At 55.9% G+C, this 19,851-nt stretch overlaps 2 protein-coding genes across 4 annotated transcripts in view; one reads left to right on the forward strand and one right to left on the reverse strand.

Annotated features, from left to right (window-relative positions):
- Positions 1-1,507: 1,507 nt before the first annotated feature.
- On the reverse strand, positions 1,508-16,208 carry NCSTN (nicastrin). Of its 2 annotated transcripts, XM_029935816.1 has the most exons (17): positions 16,066-16,208; positions 14,756-14,860; positions 10,366-10,489; positions 9,776-9,897; positions 9,189-9,334; positions 8,332-8,482; positions 7,955-8,064; positions 7,566-7,718; positions 6,762-6,866; positions 6,519-6,596; positions 5,679-5,851; positions 4,373-4,475; positions 4,162-4,257; positions 3,802-3,889; positions 3,412-3,566; positions 2,979-3,191; positions 1,508-2,234 (listed from the first exon to the last, which is right to left on the reverse strand). In XM_029935816.1, exons 1-17 carry the CDS (start codon positions 16,145-16,147, stop codon positions 2,112-2,114), a joined length of 2,127 nt encoding a protein of 708 aa, XP_029791676.1. In that variant the 5' UTR covers positions 16,148-16,208; the 3' UTR covers positions 1,508-2,111. The 2 variants fall into 2 exon arrangements, with proteins under 2 accessions (XP_029791676.1, XP_029791677.1); XM_029935817.1 differs by lacking the exons at positions 14,756-14,860; positions 16,066-16,208 and adding an exon at positions 10,827-10,935.
- Positions 16,209-16,274: 66 nt separating this feature from the next.
- Positions 16,275-19,851, forward strand: part of COPA (coatomer protein complex subunit alpha) — a 43,858-nt gene continuing 40,281 nt past the window's right edge. For both annotated transcript variants that reach the window (XM_029935818.1, XM_029935819.1), the window contains exons 1-3: positions 16,275-16,411; positions 18,910-19,023; positions 19,205-19,278. In XM_029935818.1, the coding sequence (XP_029791678.1) occupies positions 16,372-16,411; positions 18,910-19,023; positions 19,205-19,278 (228 nt within the window). In that variant the 5' untranslated portion in view covers positions 16,275-16,371. The remainder of the gene's footprint in view (positions 16,412-18,909; positions 19,024-19,204; positions 19,279-19,851) is intronic.

The raw sequence follows: 19,851 nt of genomic DNA on the forward strand, positions 1-19,851 counted from the left end.
TTCTAGGGCTGGATCCTGGGTCCTGGGTCCTGGGGCTGGGTCCTGGGCATGGGTAGGAGTGGAGATGGGGGAGCCTTGTGGGAAGTGACACATCTCTGAGCAAGACCCACCCGAACTGAAGAGGGGGAGGAGGGAGACAGGCTGAGGAACTGTAGTCTGTGCCCTTTACCTGCCACTAGGCAGCCCCATGGGGTCTCTGGGGCACAGTAGTTATCCAAGGACAAGCCCCACCAAGGTCTCAGAGTGGGGGCCCCTGAAGGGGTCAGCTGTGGTCCGTGTCCCCGTAACAGAGCCTGGCCTCTCCGAGGGCCATGGGAAGAGCCCAGGTGGCTGGTTTTGGGTTTGTGGGGTGCTGAGGAAGGGGTAGCATGAAAGGCAGAAGACAAGCTGGTGTTGAGGAGACTGGAGGAGGGAAGGCCCCTCGGCCTGTCCCGGCGCCCACCCTCCAGCCCCCGCGCTGGTACCCAGCCGCTTCCCGAAGCTGCCAGCACGACCGGGAGCTCACTGCCCTGTCCGCCGGGAGACCCTGTTGGCCAAGGGAGGCACGGAGTCAGCCCAGCAGTGGTGGCAGCTGCGCCTGCCTCCTGCCAGGAGGGGGGGGAGGGGGTGCGGGGGACCAGGGTTCATTTCTACATCCCAGCCTGTCCCCTGACGTGCTCCCCGCTCCCATCCCCACGGAGGGAACTCAGAAACCTGGAGGCAAATTGCCCCATCGGCAGGATGCGAGGAGGTAAAGGGCTGGGAGCTGGTCCTTCCCAGCTCTGTCTTCTGGGCCTCAGGGCCACAGTGAGGGGACAAGGCTGGCCTCTGAGGCCACTCCCGAGGGAGTTGTCCCCTTCCACTGGCTCAGCTGCTGCCTGTCATTTAGCAGTGCGGTCACGCTCTGGAACTTTGGTCCATGAAGACCCAGGGCATTGGGGTACCCCCAGAGACAAGGCTGTTTTCTAGAAGAGTCCAAAGCCACTCTTGCTTCCATCTACAAAATGCCCACCAGCAACAGAAGACCCAAACTGCCCAGCATGCCACCCCAGGCCCTCCATGACCTCCTGCAACATTCCCAACGCAACCTGTGCCTTCACGGCCCTGCGCTTCCGCAGCTGAACTCCACGGACTGCAGCTCAGATGCCTCCTCTTCTGAGCAGCCCCCCCAGATGCCACCCCCGTGCCGGAACCCTCCTGTCACCTGATCACCCGGATGGCACCTGTTTCTTCCCTCACCCCAACGGCAAGCCACTCAGGGTAGGGGTGCGTCCCCTCCAGTTTTGTAGCCCCACCAGGGTCTCAGAAACGTCTGTCCAATACCAAGTGGGGGGAAAATGATGCTAACATGGTTCTCACGAGGAAAACCAGGGCTCCCAGGCTCCACGGGAGCCCCACACTGAGGACTTCCCCTGCTTTTGAGAGTCACACTCCTTGGGCCTCTGGAGGTCCAGAGGGAGCACATGGTGACCAGTCCATGGCTTCCAGTCTGAGGTCACTGAACAGGAGGGCACGGAAGAGTCACATATACAGACATGTGGGACAGTCTCTTTTAATGAAACCTGCTATTTATATATTTACACACGCACGCGCGCACGCACACACACACACACACACACACACACACGGGAAAAGAAAACAACAAAAGTAGATATTACAGCTTAGTAAAACCCCAGCTAGCACTGTGGGCGACCCGGCAGCACGTCCCCGCCAAGGCGCCGTCTACGGGCTGGAGACAGGACAGCAGGAGGGAGACGGGTCCCCGGCCTGAGTCTGGGGGCTTCCTTGTGGTTTGTTCCTGGCATCCAGCCTTCGCGTCCTTCTTCCTGGTCGGGAAAGTCGGGAATGGGGTGGGGGGTGGGGCGCGGAGGGCGGTCTAGGGCAGGAGGGAAAGGAAGAGGGACCCTGAAAACGGGTAAGCAAGAAGCTTCTCTTTGCCCTCCCGGAATCCAGCAGGGGTGAGGGGAGGCAGGAAGGGGGAGCTGGGGAAGAGAGGGCAGTTCTCCTTCTTCCTGTTAACTCCAGTCCGAGCAGGCCCAGAGAGGTTCCAGTGACACGCTAGCGGCTTCTGTCCCCGGGGGACAGGTGGTCTGGGACGGGAACGGCAGAGCTGTCAGGCGCCGGGCTCCCCTTCAGTAAGACACCGCCCCTGGCTCCCGGGGCGCGAGGAAAAGGACGTCGGCCTTGGCGTTGATGCAGTAGGTGACGATGAGGGAGAAGGCGAGGACGCCGAAGCCCACCGTCAGGGTGACGAACTGCAGGAGGGGCAGGGAAGGAGAGGGATGCTCTCAGAACTCAGCTCAGTTCTGGACCACTGCCTGGGGCCGGGCCAGACCGACCCGGAGCTCGCTCCAGGCACCAAGTCCTGACCAATCACGGGCAATTTGGAAAGAGAAGTATCTCTGTCCTTCCTCTACTTTGTATTTCTAAGATTTTAAGCATCTTTTTTATTTTTTTAAGTTTATTTGAGAGACAGTGAGTACGAGCAGGGGAGGAGCAGAGATGGGGGTGGGGAAGGGAGACTGAAAAAGAGAGAGGGAGGGAGAGAATCCCAAGCAGGCTCCATGCTGTCAGCACAGAGCTGGACACAGGGCTCGAACTCACAGAACCACGAGATCATGACCTGAGCTGAGACCAAGAGTCCGACGTTTAACTGACTGAGCCGCCCAGGAGCCCCTAGATTTTAGGCATCTTGAGGTTAAGATCCGTGACTCTGACTCTCTACGACACTAGGGGGTACTCGGGACGAAGACCGGATAAACTGTGGAGCCCGGGCCCAGCCCTGCGATGGCGGGGGCGTCCCGGCGGGGAGCGGGGCTGCGGGCACGCTGCAGGGTGGGGCTGGATGGGGGCCCGCCCCCCGTCCGTGCAGACGGACTGCGGGGCGGGGCATGCCGGCTGACAGGGGACCCAGGTGCAGCAGGTTTCGGTGGCGAGTGGGAGATGAAGAGGGTCGGGACAAGATGGCAGGGACGTCGCGGCGCGGCCCCCGGGCTCACCTCCAGCTCTCTGCTGGCTACCAGAAATATGCGGGCGCGGATGTCTTTCCAGCGGCTCTCGGTCCACGTGGAGTATTCGGTGGAGCCCCACTGCCTCAGCTCAAAGGCAGGGGACAGGGCCCTGGCCAGGCGCGCCGTGGAGCGCACACAGCGGGGCAGCCGGCTCGTCTCGTTGGCGCTGAGGGGGCCCTGGACCCACGCGTACTCGTACAGCTGCAGGGGAGGACGGGCCACGGCGCGGGGCCGAGGGGATCCTCTCTCACCCGGACCTGGTCTGCTTCCGCCTGGGCTCCCGCCCTCCCACACTCAAGTTCAAGGGGCCGCATCCCTCCCCCTCTGCGTCCCAACCCCTTGGGTCCAACTGGGCCTAGGACACTGTCCAAACCCCCCTCCCCGGGGGTCCAGGGCACCTCCAACACCCGCTCCCACTCACATCCTTGTTCTCACTGGGGACTTTACTTGGGTCCTGGCACTGCTCTCGGGGGAGGTCGACCACCTGGCCAGTCAGATTCGCCAAGGCGTACTGCACCACGTAAGTGGTGTTGGTGGGGCTGGAGACAGCGATGTAATGCTGCAGGGGCCCGTCGCCTGAGCGGACACCGCGGGGAAGGGAGGGTTTGGGAGGTGGGTGCGGGTGGGAGAGAAAGGGGGAGCCCAAGGTTGGTGGGAGCCGGAGGAGAGAAGGGTAAGGAAATGGATCCAACACACATCAGGAGAAAAACAGGAAAGGAGAGAGAAGGGAAAAAAAAATCAGAGGTTAAACCAAGCTGATGGCTTTCTCCATCCCTTGCCTCGGCGGAGGGCGCCAGCAGCGTGTGCTTACCCAAGTAGGACCTCAGGTCCTGCCGGAGGAAGGACTGGAACCAGGAGTTGTTGGCCCTGACCAGGAACCCGTAGAGCAGGCGGGTGACCTAGGGTTGGGGCAGTGAGAGGGCGGCAAGCTCATGACCCGGAGCCCAGGCAGCGCTCTCTGTGGGGACCCTGGCCAGGGACTCTGGGGCTGGGGCGGCAGAGGCTGGCTCCCAAGGATGTGGGAGGCCCATGCGGGAGCGCCCTGGAGCAGCGGGCACCCGTGCTGGCACGCGGCGGCCCCAGGTTTGGGAGGAGAGGCAAGTCAAGTGCAGATGGGACGGGCTGCCGCGTGAGCAGAGCCAGACAGGAGGCGGGCCCCACTTGCTCTTACCGTTTGGGGATCGGCCTGAATAGTGTCACTGAAGTTGGTTCCCCCTGCAAGCCGGTACAGGGCACGTCCCAGCACTGTGGCCACATCCGCCAGGGCCTGTGGCAGGCGGGCAGAGGGGCTGAACGACCCGCCTCCTCTACCCTCACGGGCTGCCCTTCTAACCATCTTTGCCGCGCTCCCCGTGCTCCCACCCGGTCCGGGCGAGTGCTACCTTGGCAGTGTCCGTCACAAAGTTGAGGTCCTCTTCGGGGCTCTGCCATTCGGGGTAGCTCACGTGAATGTTCTCCGCCGTGTCGTAAATGCTCTGGTAATAGCTGTCGGGAGAGCAGGCGTGAGCCTCGGCCACACTCAGCCAGGGCCCTGCCCCAGGCCTCCCTCCCGGGCCCTTCGTGTAGGAGCCTGGCGTGTCTTCTCATCCTCCGGGGGGGGGAAGGAACAGAAAATGAGGGTCCCCTGCTGGAGAGGGTGTGGAGAGGAAGGCCCCTCCGGACAGACGAGGTAGAAAAGGCAGGTGAGATCAGAATGGAGGCGTCTCCTCCCTTCCCGGGAGCTCCCTTCCCTGTAGTTCAGGCTGGAGATGGCCGAGTGGACTTCTGGGGAGCACGCAGCACACCCCGTATCACCAGAGTCCTCGGGTGACGGTTCCAAGGAGCGTGAGCACTGAGGGCGGCTGGGGACAAGGGGGCTGAACACGTGTCTTTCCCAGACACCCAACACTGCCCTGGATGCAACCACCGTACGCCCCTGGGGAGCCCCGTGGAGGCAGAGCTTAGGAGAGAGGCCTGGAGGAGGGCTCCCAGCCTTCGGCACCAATGAACACTGGCTCCACACAGAATCAAGGCCAAATGTGTGCAAATGAGGCCCGAAGTGATGCCGGGGTCACGCATGGAGCAGACGGCTGACCTCAGGCCCTGGGAGTGCCCCTGCCCTGGATCAGCAAGGCGTCCCTGGCCTGGGCTCAGACAGCCAGAGCTTCCGCGTGCGTCTACTCAAAAGCCCACCTGGCCTCGCGGAAGAGAGGAGGAAGCTGAGGGCCGAGCAGTCTGGCCCGAGTGAGAAGTCCCATTAGCTCAGGGCTTCAGTGAGGGGCATTCTGGGGTGCCCAGGACCAGGAGAGCGGTGACTAGCAGGGCCCCACCCCTTATCTGTGGAGTGCCCTCAGCCGCAGGGCACACTCTTACCCCAAAGGCAAGAACACATTACATTTCAGAGTCTGAGTACTGTCTGCATCCCGCCCAGCACCCTCAGGCTCGCTGTCCTCAGGGTGCTCCTGTTGGGGATGCTGCCCTCTGCTGGCGGCCCCAGGGACCCAGGCCCGGGGAGAGCAGGGGGAGGCGGCCCAAGCATGGAGAGGCTGGGAGGGCATCACATGAGGCGACGGGCTTAGACGCGAACAGGTCACTGAGCAAAGAACACAAATTGACCTGAGATCTGGAGAGGAGAGAGCGGTGATCTTTCCTGACACAGGAGACACCCCCCTCTGAGAAGGAAGAGGGTGCAGGCGCGGTGGCCCTCACCGGTTATGGAAGATGGTAGCGTGGTCAGCAAGGACAACGCCGGAGATGTTCCGAGCCCGGAGGAACCTCTGCAGAGAGGACGGCGGGAGCGGCTGGGACTGGGCGGGCCTCCGCAGGACCACGGCAGGGACGCCGGCCCCGCTCTTCTCCAGGGTGCTCAGGAGGGCCTCCACCTGCGGGCAGAGGGGGAGCTTGGGGGAGGCTGGGACAAGGAAGCCGGACGTGCTCACAGGCCCACGACGCTCCCTCCGTCAAGCCCCCAGCTTGCAGAGCTGCCCCCAGCCCTCCCGCACCCCAGCTCCTCGAGCCTTTTGGAATCCAGGCTCTGAATGTCCTGTAGCTCGTGTGGTCTTATCCTCACTTGATGCTTAATCTCCTACTTGTGCAAAATTGGAGAAGCAAGTGACAACACAAAGCTGCACTAAACGTGGCACAGGAGCCCAGAGTGGGGAGGGCACCGACACAGGAATGGCAGGAACCTCATGGGGAAACTGGGTCCCAAACTGGAGCCTGAGAGGAGGGAGGGTCTTGAACAAGGAGGAACACGGAGGACGCTTTGCGTAGAGTCTGACGCTGCCAGGAAAACCGGGCAGGGCAGCCTGGACAGCGGGGGCGGCAGAGAGGGAGGGACCAGGCTGTCCCCTGTCCTCTGCTGGGCACGGGGGCAGAGAACTGCCCCTCCCAGGGAGCCGGCTCTTCCCACAGAGCTGTAACAGCCATGCTGCTCACCCGGAGCTGGTACCCACCTGAGGCCCTGGGGTGAGGGTAAGGCCCGGGTGAGGGGTGCCCAGATTCTGAGCTGCTGAAGCAGAAGGTGGGGAGGAAGGATGCTCAGATTACCTGATTGTGTACAGACTCATTTTTCTGAGACATGGGGTCTGTGTGCATCCAAAGCTCTAGAGAGTTTCTTAAGGCCACCTGGGGGGGATGAAGAAACGACACGTAGTCAGCGCCTGCCGTGGGCTGGGCCGGGGAGAGAGCAGGCAGGTCAGAGAAAGTCAGGGAAGGGGCAGCGGCCAGGAGGGTGCGGACCGGTGGAGGCGGAGGGGGGAGGAGGGAGGGGGGAGGGCGCACGCCGCACACCTGCCCCAGCTCCACGAAAGAGTCGATGTTCTCCAGCTGCACCGGGAACTTGCCCTTCTCCATGTCGTACACCATCCTGGAGCTGCCGATGTAGTCAAACGTTTCCTGGTGGCCAAGATGGGCGGGGGAGGGAACAGGGATGCCAAAGGGTCAGGGCAGGCTCGGCCTCCAGTGGCAGGTGACCAGGGCTCGAGGGGCGAGGGCTTCGGCCTCCCGTCACCGTGAGCTCTGGCCAGCGCGGGCAGTCACACGCCTCACCCGCCTCCCTGCCCGGCCTCCAGCTGTGACTCTTCCTCACGTGTGCTCCTCACAGGCCTTCTCCAGCCCGGACGTGGGAGAGCAGCCTTGCTGACGGCCCGAGGCGGACATCAGCTGTTATGTGCCTGCTCCTTGCCTCTCCCCACCCTCTGCGGACTCAGCCGCGGCTGCCGTCCCCTTATTCCTGGGCCAGGGTGTGGGGGCGGCGTGGGGGGCGGGCAGGAGCCTCAGGGCTCTTGGGGGGAAGTGGCAGCAAAAGAGTCCAGAGAATAAAAGTAAAATGAGGCCTCCCAAAGATCGCATCAGCAGGGGCGGGGAGGGAGGCGGGCTGCAGGGGCAAGGGGGTGGGCAGCACATTGATCCCGATCCCAGGCCAGGCTGCGATGGCTTCCTAAGATGTGTGACTCTAGGGCGAGACACGTGGAGATGCCTCCGGAAGCTCTCTGCTGCGTAACAACTCAGGCCAAGTGCCCAGATCATCCCCAGCGACCCCTCGACCCTGCCTGCTGCCCCGCCCCCGTCCGGCCCCAGCGGAGGAGCCCCTACCCCTTGGAAGAAGACGAACATGACATTGCGGGGGAGCGTGAGAGCGTCCGGGGCCTTCTGCAAGGCTTCAGCGGCAGCCAGCTGCGTGACGAAGGAGGCGGCGGCGCTTTCAGCCCCTGGGGCCACGTTCCAGAAAAAGGAACGACTGTCCAGCTGGGGACAGAGGAAAAGGCAGGGGAGGCAGGCTTTAAAAATGGCAAGTCGGACCGGGCGCCAGGCCCCCTCTCCTAGTGCAGCCAAGGGAACGTGTGCACCCCGGGACCACGGCTAACCCGGGGGGCCCAGGGCCCTCACCTCTGCAGGCCCCCCAGCACGGCGAGTGTGAAATGCGAGAGGCCCCCTGCGCTCCTGCGCCGGCCCTGTCCGCCCTGGCCAGGGCCCCCACTCACCCGGGTGGCGGCGACCACAACCCTGTCATCAGGCTCCAAGGCTGCGGACATGTTGATAGGCTTAAGCATGCTCCACACGTTGTAGTCGGACAGGGGGTCACAGACGATTTCTGAGCAGGACACGGTGAGAGAGAGAGAAGTGAGAAGCCCCAGAGAAGGCACATAGACACCTCTGCCCTCTGCCCCTCAGACCCTGTCAATCATTTCCTGTCCCCAGGGCTCTAGGCTGGTTTTTCTGCCCCCGTCCACCGCGGGGACAAGTGGCCTCAGGTGTTCAGAACTCTTCCCGCCTCTCTGCCCGTGGTCCAGCCGGAGGCCCCCCCCCCCCGCCCACCTTCCAGGCCCCCAGCCCCCCCTGGGGCTCGGGTCTGTCCCACCTGGGTTGATGCTGAAGGTGCTCTGGATGGAGCTGCGGCGCATGCAGGTGACGGTGCTGACGACGGCGTGCATGTGGGAGAAGAGCTGCATGGCGCACAGCGGGAAGGCCGGCGCCGAGCCGTTTGGGCTCAGGTTGTGATCGCGGTAGCACTGGGAGGGGAGACGGGCCCCGCTGAGGCGTGGAGTCCCCTCCCTCCACTTCCCGGGAGGGCCCGGCCCCAGCCCGAAGGCGCTCTCAGTCCCCGAGCCGAGCCGTAGGCGTCCCGGTACAAAGCCAGGAGGTGTGAGGTCCGGGAAGAAACCTCACCGACAGAGGCGAAGGGGCACAGACTCAGTGCTCAGTTGGGGCAGACGAAGGGACCCCTCCCCAACGGCCCCGCCCCAGTTCCCAACGTGATTAGCTGCAGAGTGCACCGAGTCAAATATCAAAAATCAAACTCAAGACAGCTTGGACATCAACTGGCCATGTTACTTTGGGACAGATCTCTTAGCTGCCCTACATGTTAAAATAAAGAAGCTAGGCCAGAGTGAGAGGCTACTGGAACCAAAAAGAACATTCAGAAGTCTCTGAGCTGAATCTCTCTCAGTTTCCAGTCTGATGCTCTTCTGACCACCTCGGGGTTCCCAACCAGGAGTCTAGGCCTTATTTCAGATCAAATAACATTTATATTCTCTTCCAGCCCAAAAGCCGCCAATGCTGGAAGGAGAGGCAGGAGAAAAACAGGAGGGGAAGGGGAGAGAAATAAGCGGACTGGCTCTTCTGGGAGCGCCTGTCTTGCAGAGGGTGTCTTGGTAGCTGCAGCCTCCAGCCTGGCGGAGCGCCTAGATCTCTGTGCTAGGAGCTGGCAGTCATTACCTGCTTGATGACCCTGGTTTCATTTTCATCTTCAAGAAGGAAGATGGGGAAGCTAAAGTCTTCATAAGCCAAGCTGTCGCCTAGGTTGTTCCATGGGATTTCTCTGCAGTGAGCAAATTCTGGCCCGTACGAGTTGGAGTAAATGCCTGAAGAGGGGATGGGGGGGGAGGGGTGTCAGGCTGTTGAGACACCAAGCACTTAGCGCCTGCGTGAGGGAGGAAGGCTGGGATGTCATAGGGTTGGGACCAAAAGTTCCAAAGGAAAGGGGACTCAAAGAAGCAAGCATCAACCTGTCACCACCTACAGGAAAGCAGACACTGGTATCGGGACGCCCTGGGCTGGCTGATCAGGGATGGGAGCGCGGGACAGAAAGGGAGGGTGGAGGGAAGTGGAAGGGGAAGCAGCAGAGGGACGGGATGAACGTCATGACAAGGAAACACCAGCTACCATTTGGGAGTCAGTTGCTCATGCAACGCACAGACACACACACACACACACAGACACATCCCTCCAACCCCTCCAAAGACACGAGGACCAACAGTGAGCTCTGTGTGACAGGAGGTCCCCTGATCCTCTGGGGCTCTTACCAAACCCATCGTTGGGACACTTCATGCTCGGAGAGGAGCCCGGCGTAGGCCTGGGTTTGGCCAAGGACACCGCAAGGCCAGCAATCCGGCCGGCTGTCCCCTTCAGCTTCTCCATCAGACTCCTGGGGCAGGGATGGAACGTCGGGTAGGAAGACTGGGAAGGTGACCCCTGGCCCAGTGTCCTGCCCGCATGCATGGAAACCAGCAGAACCCCAACTGTTGACTCCTTGCTGAACACACATGGGGCGTCAACTCTACTCGTAAAGAAATGAACCCCCCCGCCCCCACCCCAACTGTTGACTCGTTTCTTGCCTTTTCCGTCTCTAACTCCTAAGCGAGGGCTACGACCCAACCGGAGCTCCGGGCTCAACCTCATCTACCCTGTTGCTGGGTGACCCTGTGCACCTCTCCTTCCTGCCTGGGGTCTTTACTCACTGGAGCTCTATTTGTAAGGTCACCCAGAAGGCTCCTCTGACGGTGTGGGTTTTCCTCCGAGACTCACTCTCACCCCCGCCCCTGATCAGACCATTATTCACAGGCGTGGGGACGGTCCCCCAAACCCTCCTGTCTGTGGTGCACGCAGTTCTCACCTGGTGAAGAGCGCGCCCTCCAGCAGAACCACATACGGGGGGTTGGGGCCGTCGGTCAGCACCCACTGCAGGTCCTCTTCCTTCTCCACCACGTGCAGGATCCCAGTGTCCCCGCTAACGGAAGCTGTGGGACAGAATGGGCTCAAATGAGAGCTCCCGCAGCGGACAATTCTGACTCTGCCACACTGATTCTGCAGACCATTTATCCCCAAACACAGCCCCAGACATTGCGTTAATGCAGCCTTCTCCAGACTTGGCCTTGAGCTGAAGCACAAATCACCCAGCTCCACCTGAGGGTGGCCAGCAGTGACTGGAGGACGGGACAGCCCAAGAAGTCTGCTCGGCGGAGGCTTCATTCACTAAATCTCTGAAAGGCTGTACGATCATTCTCTCGCCCCTTCCCTCAACCTCATTTAGCCACATGTACAGATTTCTAGAACAGCAGACAGCAGTTTTCAAACCTGTATTTTCTCCAGGAAATGGCAGGCTGTAGATCTCTAGCTCAGAGTTCCAGCACCGAAACTTCCTTTGTGAAAACATGCGCAGAATCCCTTGGCTTCAGAATTCCTGGGTCTCCATTTGGGAATTACTACTTGCTTTTAGCCTGTTTTAGGTAGGGTTACTCAAGAACTTGAGGTCTCTAGGGGGCGCCTGTGTGGCTCAGTTGGTTGAGTGTCCGACTTCCGCTTAGGTCACAATCTCACAGTTTGTGGGTTCAAGCCCTGCATCCGGCTCTATGCTGACAGCTCAGAGCCTAAGGCTGCTTCGGATTCTATATCTCCCTCTCTCTCTGCCCCTCCCCCACTAATGCTCTCTTTCTGTCTCAATAATAAATAAAACATTAAAAAAAAAAAAAAAAAAGAACTTTGAGGTCTCTAGAAGAGAGCTCCCGAATGATGGGCCTTGATGGGTTAAGGATGAGCTGATACAGACCCCTCTCATTTCTGGGGACCAAGGGTCTTCAAAGATCCCAGCCTGGCCACCCCCACCCACTACCCTAAGATGCCCTACAAATATCCATTTCCATCTGTGCCAGGACGCTGCACAAATAACATTTCCTATGTGTCTCACGAATGACGAGGCTCGGGCAGCGCTGCAGTGGAGGAGGGAGACCCACAGCCCAGGCCTGAATTCTCCACAGCAATGCTGTCGAATCCCAGTGACCCACGTGTGGAGACAGCCTATGGTCTCCTCATGAGCCTTCTGCCCAGTGAAAACTTGTATCACGTATGAAAAGTCACATATTGTTTTAGAGCGAAAGTTCTTGACCCTAGTTGTGAATCATTTTGGAGTTTTGAAAAATACCGACACTTGGGCCTCATCTCAGACCTACTAAATGAAAGTCCCTGAAGGTGAGGTCCAGGTACGTGGACTTTCAAAACCTGCTACATATGAATCTTTATTATACCTAGCCAGTCATGAGGATTGGAGCTCTAGGTTGAGGCACTGAGAGGCCTGGGTGGCTCAGTCGGTTAAGCATCTGACCGACTTCAGCTCAGGTCATGATCTCACAGTCCGTGGGTTCGAGCCCCGCGTCGGGCTCTGTGCTGACAGCTCGGAGCCTAGAGCCTGCTTCAGAGTCTGTCTCCCTCTCTCTCTGCCCCTCCCCCACTCGCTCTTGGCCTCTGTCTCTCAAAATAAAATAAAGACATAAAAAAAAAAGATTGAGGCACTGAAATATTGGCAATTCGCATGAGACAAAAGCCTTGAGCACTTTCAGACTGCAGCCAAGTAGAAGTCTTTTTCCATGAGATTTGGTAAAATATAGATGTGGAAGCAAGTCCCCAGCATTCAACTAGGTCTTCCACATGGTAAGGGCCTAACAAGTTCACATAGATAGGGATGGTAATCAACTTTAGAGGAATACGAGAACATGGAATAACTTAAGACTTAGCTGCGGATGGCAGTTCCAAGTCCAAAAAAAGGCAGCAGTCCTTGGCAAAGGAAACCCGGGAAAAGGAAAAGCTGTTCTGACAAAGTATATATGACTTCAGCTCCAAGGAGGACAGGGAGAAGAGAGGCCAGGACACTGGAATAAAACACCGGATGCTAATCTGGATTCTGTGAAGTCCAGAGTCACTTGCTCACTTTTTCTGGGCCTTCAATGAAGAGAAACTTTTTCCCCCTCATTCATCTCATACTGTGGAGAGAGACTTAAAAAAGAAAGGAAAAGAAAGGAAAGGGAAGGAACAGACCCAACATATAACCCCTTTTGTGCCCTTTAAAAGGGGCCAATAGGGATGCCTGGCTGGCTCAACCCGTAGAGCATGTAACTCTTAATCTCTGCGTTGTAGGTTTGAGCCCCACTTTGGGTGTAGAGATTGCTTAAAGTCTTCAACATAAAATAAAGTAAAATCAAACAAGCCAATAGAAACAGAGCATTATAATCAGAAAACCAAACCGAATCTTCTCCTTACGTTCACCATGCTAGCAAGCCTAACTAAAGAGGGCGGAGCTTGCTCAGGATGGACAAAGTAAGACTTAGAAATATGCTGAAAGGAGACAAGCTCCTAATGAGGAAGTGGCCAGAGTCCAGCCCCTCCCCGCTCGTTTCTCTGTCCCGGCACTCGGCTCATTTCTAGAGGCTACTGCTTTCTTCCCACAGGGCTGCTCTAAGAGCACAGAGCCGAGTGACTCATTCCCATGGACGACACCACGGAGCACACCTCCAGGAGGGCAGGGTCCTAGCGGGCCCGGCACTAGTGGAGCTCCCGCGAGACCAGCAGTCCAATCTCAGCCCACACGGGGACCTGGCTCGCTTCTACGCACAAGCCCAGTTTAAGAACGGACTCCAAAAATTTTACTTGGGACCCTTTGGAACCAGTTAACCTGCCTCCAGAACGTCCCGCAGCAGGGACACGGTGCGGGGCACAGGGTGCCGCTCAGGAAGGCGGGGCGGGAAACGCGTCGACTGCCACCTTAAGCAAGTGCTTGGCTTCGCAGCATCTGTGTCCTCCTACCAGACTGGATGGTGCCGGGCAATCCCGCAGGACTCCTCAGACTGTACTGCTTACTCACATGTCAATAAGTATCTGTAAGAAGCAGTTCGGCTTCCAGCTGTGTGCAGATACATTCTAACCATGTTTACAGGCCTTAGCTGGAATTCAGAGGTGACCAATTTGGCAACAAATAAGCCAGGACCTGACTCTACGTTTCCTGTTACCGCAGAACTATATTCTCACAGAGCAACTATTCACAGAACAAATCTGAAGAAGGGAGGGCCCGCGTCAGAGGAGCTGGGGTTCCACCTTCCCAGCTCTGCTCCTTCCATTTTCGTAGCAGAACCACACTGTCACGGCCCCCTGCTTTGGAACACATTTACAAAACATAAAGACAAATCCAAATGCTTCACTAATTCCTCCTGCAACTCTTTGGCTTTCTCAACATCTTCCCTTCAAAGAGTCCACTGCCTTTAAGAAAATTTTTTAATGTTTTATTTATTTTTGAGAGAGAGAATGAGAGACAGACAGCATGAGCAGGGTGAACAGGGGAGGGTCAGAGAGAGAGGGAGACACAGAATCTGAAGACAGGCTACAGGCTCTGAGCTGTCAGCACAGAGCCCGATGCGGGGTTCCAACCCACACGAACTGTGAGATCATGACCTGAGCCGAAGTCAGACGCTTAACTGACTGAGCCACCCAGGCGCCCCTCCACTGCCTTAAAGAGTCCATTTTGGTTCCAAAAAGGTGGTTCAGGTGACAATGGACTCATAGACCATGAGGTTCCTTTCTCCTTAGAAAACAGTACAGTTTGGGGCGCCTGGGTGGCTCAGTCGGTTAAGCCTCCGACTTCGGCTCAGGTCAGATCTCACGTTCGTGGGTTCAAGCCCCACATCAGGCTGTGTGCTGACAGCTAGCTCAGAGCCTGGAGCCTGTTTCGGATTCTGTGTCTCCTTCTCTCGCTGCCCCTCCCCTTCTCATGCTCTGTCTCTCTCTGTATCAAAAATAAATAAAACACTAAAAAAAAAAAAAAAAAAAGAAAGAAAACAGCACAGTTTTCTATTTTAACAAGTGGATGGCTAAGTGTTCTGACTTAGAACCTGGACCCTGGGGCTCAATTCCTAGCGTCATCACTTAAGAGCCTGATGATCTTGGGGAAGTGACTCAACTTCTCCCAGTCTCTATTTTGTCATTTATAAGAAAGAATCTACTTCACAGGGCTGTTGGGATCTTCAGTGAGATGCACACACACAAGGCTCAAGTGTGCAGCACTTACTAAGCATTAGCTCCTACTAATTATCTTGTCTCCTTTGGCAAATGGATCTCTGTCACCTCCTACCCACACAGCCTAATTTGTGTGCCGAGACTCCCAAGCAAGACTTGGATCTTGAGATCTGGGGCACAGATTGAAGTATCACTGGCCACAAACACAAATCCCAAACACAACTCACACTGGCAGCCAATCTGATGAGTGGCATTGAGCAGACGGACACAAGGAGCTGTTTTATTCAAGGAGATGTAGATCTTCCTCTCCACTGAGTTTCCCCTGCACAAACCTGCTCGGAAGATAAAAAGTGTTAGAAGAAGCTGAGAGGCGTTGCTTCTATCAAGTCATCAGCTTGCTGTACGGCTTGGGTATGTCGTCCTTTCTAAAGTGGGGCTAACACCCGTTCTTCTCACTCCTTGGACACATTACTGGATCAGATGAATGCGTCCACTACATGCCACAGAAAGTTATTACAAATTCCAATCAGAGCGGCTGATATTGAAGTTCAAAGACAGAAAGCTTCATTTCCTAAAGGAAAAGCACGTAACCTCAGATGTCCCGGCTTCTGGTTGCACGAGTGAGAGCACACTTCTGCTTTCTACTTTGTGTGTCTATATCGACCTCGTTAGTGGGAGGGTGCCAGTGTAAGGATACAGATTACAACAAAAAGTCTTTGAGACATTTTTCCAGGAATCTAAACAGAATTGGGAGAAACCTTATGTCACAGATCTGTCAATTAACCTAACATCCACAGGCCATTTGTGTGTGGTGACAGTGTGGGGCAACTATAGTTTCTCCTCTGGGGAATCTTTAAAGATAATGGGAATTTGGGGGACCGGACGGTCATAGTTATAGACAGGCACGTTTGCATCTTCGGGCTTAACCCACCAGAAAGACCGATAGCAGGGCATACATGCGTGTAAACAAATATTCCTGCACACTGTAAATGCCTGAAGCTCCTTGAATCACTATTCCACGGCCTGAACCCCTACCCTACCTTTGTCAAACCTCACTGATGAGAAAAACTGAGGCAAAGCACAGGGACGCAGGTTGGTGGTGGAATCAACAGGGGAGGAATGAGGACTCTACTCAGTGAAGCGCCGCACTGCACCCACAGAACGAGGCCGCTTTTGTCCCAGGCCAAACGCACCGGGAAGAGGCTGAACTGACACCTGTCCTTTCCGACAGCAGGTGTGGTGGCTCCGGCCGTGGGGAAAACGAGGCAGGTGGACAGTCAGGGTGGAAGTCCGGGAAGAGGCCCGGAGGAGGAAATGGGGCGACACGACCTGCCGCGGGTTAGAAGGGACCCTCAAATCAAGTCCAGGCAAAGAAGTAGGGGGGGGGACTTCTGTCGTGCGAACGAAAGAAAGAGGACTTACAGGGTGGGGGGACAGAGGGGCAGAGGGGCTGGAAGGGGGACGGCGGCGCTCGCGGCCTGGCGGCTCCGGGCGGCTCTCCTAACACACCCGAGCAAACGCGCGGGGGCGGCCTCACCTGCCAGCAAGACGCAGAAGGACAGAAAGCGAAGACTCCAACTCGCGGGGTCAGACGCAGAGCCGCCCCCGGCCGTGGCCATCTTGCCTCTCGGCTGAGCCGAAGCTTCCCCTCCCCTCCCGGCCGGCAGGGGCCTCTCTAGGCCAACGCTGGTGCTGTCTCTGTGGTCCGGAGCTCCCGGGACCGGAAGTTCGTGGCGGCGGAGCTTCCGGAGCCGCGGCTGCGCGGCGCTGACGTGGAGGGAGCCGAAGGGCAGCAGGGAGTGGTGGGGCTCGGGTCGTCACCTCGCAGCCGCGGGCCTCCAAGATGCTAACCAAATTCGAGACCAAGAGCGCGCGGGTCAAAGGTAGTGGAGAAGACGAGGGGGAGCTCGAGGGCCGGGTGTCGGGGCGGCGCCGTCTCGGGGGGCGGGGGTGACAGGCCGAGTCGGGCCCACCGCACGGGCAGTAGGGAGGGCGGGTCGGCCTGGCGGCGATTCCGCAGCCCTGTCTTCCCCGGGATGCCCTCGGGATGTGATTGACCTGCGGCGGCCCCCGCACCGCTCCTTTCCTTCCCTCCCCTCTTCTCCTGGGGCCGGTGATTTGATTCTTCGAGTCCCTGTCGACGTTTTGAGGACCGTGTTGTAGGGAGTGGCACTGGGGATCGAGTCTCGACCTGTGTCATTCCATCCAAGTCTAACGTTTTCGGAAATGAGCCCTGGCGGCCTCTCTTAGGGAGGCTTCTGCTGCACTGTATCAACATCCAGCGCCTCCATTAGGCCTTATTTCCAAGCTGGAGACGGGACATTGAGGCCTGAACCCCAGGAGAGAGAGGGGGAGGGGCATCGAGAGGGAGAGGGAGAATCCCGAGCAGGCTGTCCGCGTGGAGCCCAGTGCAGGGCTTTATCCCACGACCTGAGATCATGACCTGAGCTGGAGCCAAGAGTCAGAAGCTTCCCCAGCTAAGTCACCCAGGTGCCCTGATTCTGAGCAGTTTCTAGGTCTTGTGGGAGTCTTGATCGTGAAGCATGCCATCAAGAATTTATGGATGGCTGGAAGGGTCTTCCTCATCCTTGAATTTTCTCTTGTGCTCCTGATTTTTCATTGGGCAATAGAAAAGGAAAGTGAGGAAAAAAGATGTCAGAATATGTGAGAGTTAGTATCCCTTAATGAGTATTGCTGTGTGTCATAGAGGAGAAAGAAATGAACAACCTCATGGGAAAAAATAGACAATTTAGAAGAAAAAGTGTAAATGTTCAGTAAATAAATGGAAATATTCTACACTAATAATGAAAGAAATGTTAAAAAAAACTTATCTTTTTTTGATATTAGATTTTAGTAAAACAAACAAAACAACAAATAACCAATAACATTTCTGTTGGCCAGTGGATGCGAAATTATTTTCTTCACAAATCTGATGAGACTGTATATCGATGGGTCTTTTTTGCAATAAGGTAGTGTGTATAAAAATGTTAAATGCACATACTTTATTCCTGGTAATCCTGCCTCCAGGTTTTTAGCCTAAAGCAGTAATAAGGCAAATAAGCTAGATTATGTATAGATGTATTTTCTTGAGGCCATATTTTCTGATAGATGAAAGTTAGGGGGAAAAACTTAAATGCTCATCACTCGAATAATTTTTTGTTGTTGTTGTTAAAAATTTTTTTTTTCTGTTTTTTATTTATTTTTGAGAGACACAGACAGCACGAACAGGGGAGGGTCAGAGAGAGAGGGAGACACAGAATTTGAAACAGGCTCCAGGCTCTGAGCTAGCTGTCAGCACAGAACCCGACACGGGGCTCGATCCCACAGAACTGTGAGATCATGACCTGAGCCGAAGCCGACGCTTAACTGACTGAGCCACCCAGGCGCCCCTAGAATAATTTTTAAATGTGGTACATTTGTATTTTGCTGTTATTAAGAAGAATGAGGTTAGGTTTGTACGTACTTAATAAGATCAATGATGTATAGCTAAGTGAGAAGTTTGCATAACATATTTCCATTTTCATAAAATGATACGGTCTGCATTAGAAATCTGAAAGCATACACTGCAAACTGTTAGCAGTTGTTCCTTCAATGGACTTCCATTTCCATTCATGAAGGAGTAACAGAGATCAGATTTACCTTCTCACCTTAAAGCAGCTGCACAACTGAACAAAATGTGTGACACAAAAGGTTTCAGACACTGGACGACAGGCAGTGCAGGAGAGTTTCCAGGCTGCAGGATAGGGAAGGGGGAAGAGCCCTGTGGTCTCACTGTGGAGACAGAATTTAGAGTTCAGGGCAGCCAGGACAGCTAGAATTTGCTGGATAAAATACCAGAGAGGGAGATGCACAGAAAACACTGGAGTTCTGCAGGGGATCCTGTCAATCCTTTGTCTGATTTCTAATCTGCATATGCATGTGTGGAAATGACCCAAAACCTGGGATAGAACCTCTGGAGAGAAGGCAGAATAATCCTGGAGCTCTTTTAGAGCTGGGAATAGTTTCTCTGTCCTACTGGCGGACCGGAAAGGTCTCCTCACACTGCAGGGACCTAGAGACCTCAGGTGGTATTGCCTTCATAGTGGTGCCAAGTTAGATCTAGACTAAAGGCTGTTGTCAACCCACACCAGCAAAACTAAAAGCAAACCTCAAAACAGGTAACCTCAGCATCCTAAAACAAAGCGCAACAATATTTAAAGGACCGTAACAAAAGTCCAGCACCTAATAGCATACAATTCATATTTCTGACATTTACTGAAGGAGCATATGAACCTAGGATTAACCAAGTATTTGTTTCTCTTTCCTGAATTGACAGCGAGTGGCATTGTGGGGCACACTTAGCTAATTGGATGATTCCTTGTTTTTTTCTTTTTCCCTCCAGGGCTCAGTTTTCACCCCAAAAGACCCTGGATCCTGACCAGTTTACACAATGGGGTCATCCAGTTATGGGACTATCGGATGTGTACCCTTATTGACAAGTTTGATGAACATGATGGTAAGATAATTTCTAGGAGGGAATCGAAGAGATCTAAGTATTTATCGTCTTCTGGAGCAGTTTAAGCTTTCTTTGGCACTGAAGTCTATGGCAGGGCTGGAACTGACAAATCCTGACTGAGAGTCACTGGAGAGATGAGCAGGTCTAGCTGTCTAACCTGCATCGCCGGCTTTCTTCCCAGGTCCCGTGCGAGGCATTGACTTCCACAAGCAGCAGCCGCTGTTTGTCTCTGGAGGAGACGACTACAAGATCAAGGTACAGAGGGTCTCTTGTGACGGAGTGAAGGACAGGACGTGGGCTGTGGCACTGGTGGAAGGGACTAAGACCAGGATGTCTCATTCATACAGAGCTCGGGCTTTTGATACTCCCAGGAAACATTTATTGAATACTTACTGTGTACCAGACACTTTTATTTTGGGGGAACTAAAAACAAGAAATGATCTCTGTTCTCAAGGAGCTTTTATTCTAGTGGTGGAGATACACGTATACCCGAAACCCGAAATCCTAGCCCGTGGGGTTTGGTGAGTGATAACAACAGAGAGGTGACCCAAGTGAAATAGGAGAGGACAATCCGGGTGCAAAGACAAAAAGGTGTGACACGGGTGGAGACGTTGGAGAAGCTGTAATTAGTTTTGTGTGAATACTCAGGAGAGAAGGGGAGAGAAAGGCCAGAAGATGAGGGGGCCAGACCACGCAGTGGCTCTTTGCCATGCTCAGAAGTTTGGATGTCATCACACAGAGAAGCAGGAGCCCTTGAAGGGGTTTAAGTAGAGGAGTGACCTCAGGCTCATGTTTCGTTTTGTTGCGTTTTAAAGCACACCGGGCCGG

Source organism: Suricata suricatta, chromosome 3 (genome assembly GCF_006229205.1).
Source record: "Suricata suricatta isolate VVHF042 chromosome 3, meerkat_22Aug2017_6uvM2_HiC, whole genome shotgun sequence".
NCBI classification, from domain to species: Eukaryota; Metazoa; Chordata; class Mammalia; order Carnivora; family Herpestidae; genus Suricata; species Suricata suricatta.

Coding starts and splice junctions, on each gene's coding strand:
- NCSTN (XM_029935816.1), bottom strand. CDS start 16,147: ATGGCCACGGCCGGGGGCGGCTCTGCGTCTGACCCCGCGAGTTGGAGT. Junction 7,719..7,954: donor TTGTGGTCGCCGCCACCCGG/GTGAGTGGGGGC, acceptor CTCTGTCCCCAG/CTGGACAGTCGTTCCTTTTT. Junction 5,852..6,518: donor ATGAGTCTGTACACAATCAG/GTAATCTGAGCA, acceptor CTCTGCCCGCAG/GTGGAGGCCCTCCTGAGCAC.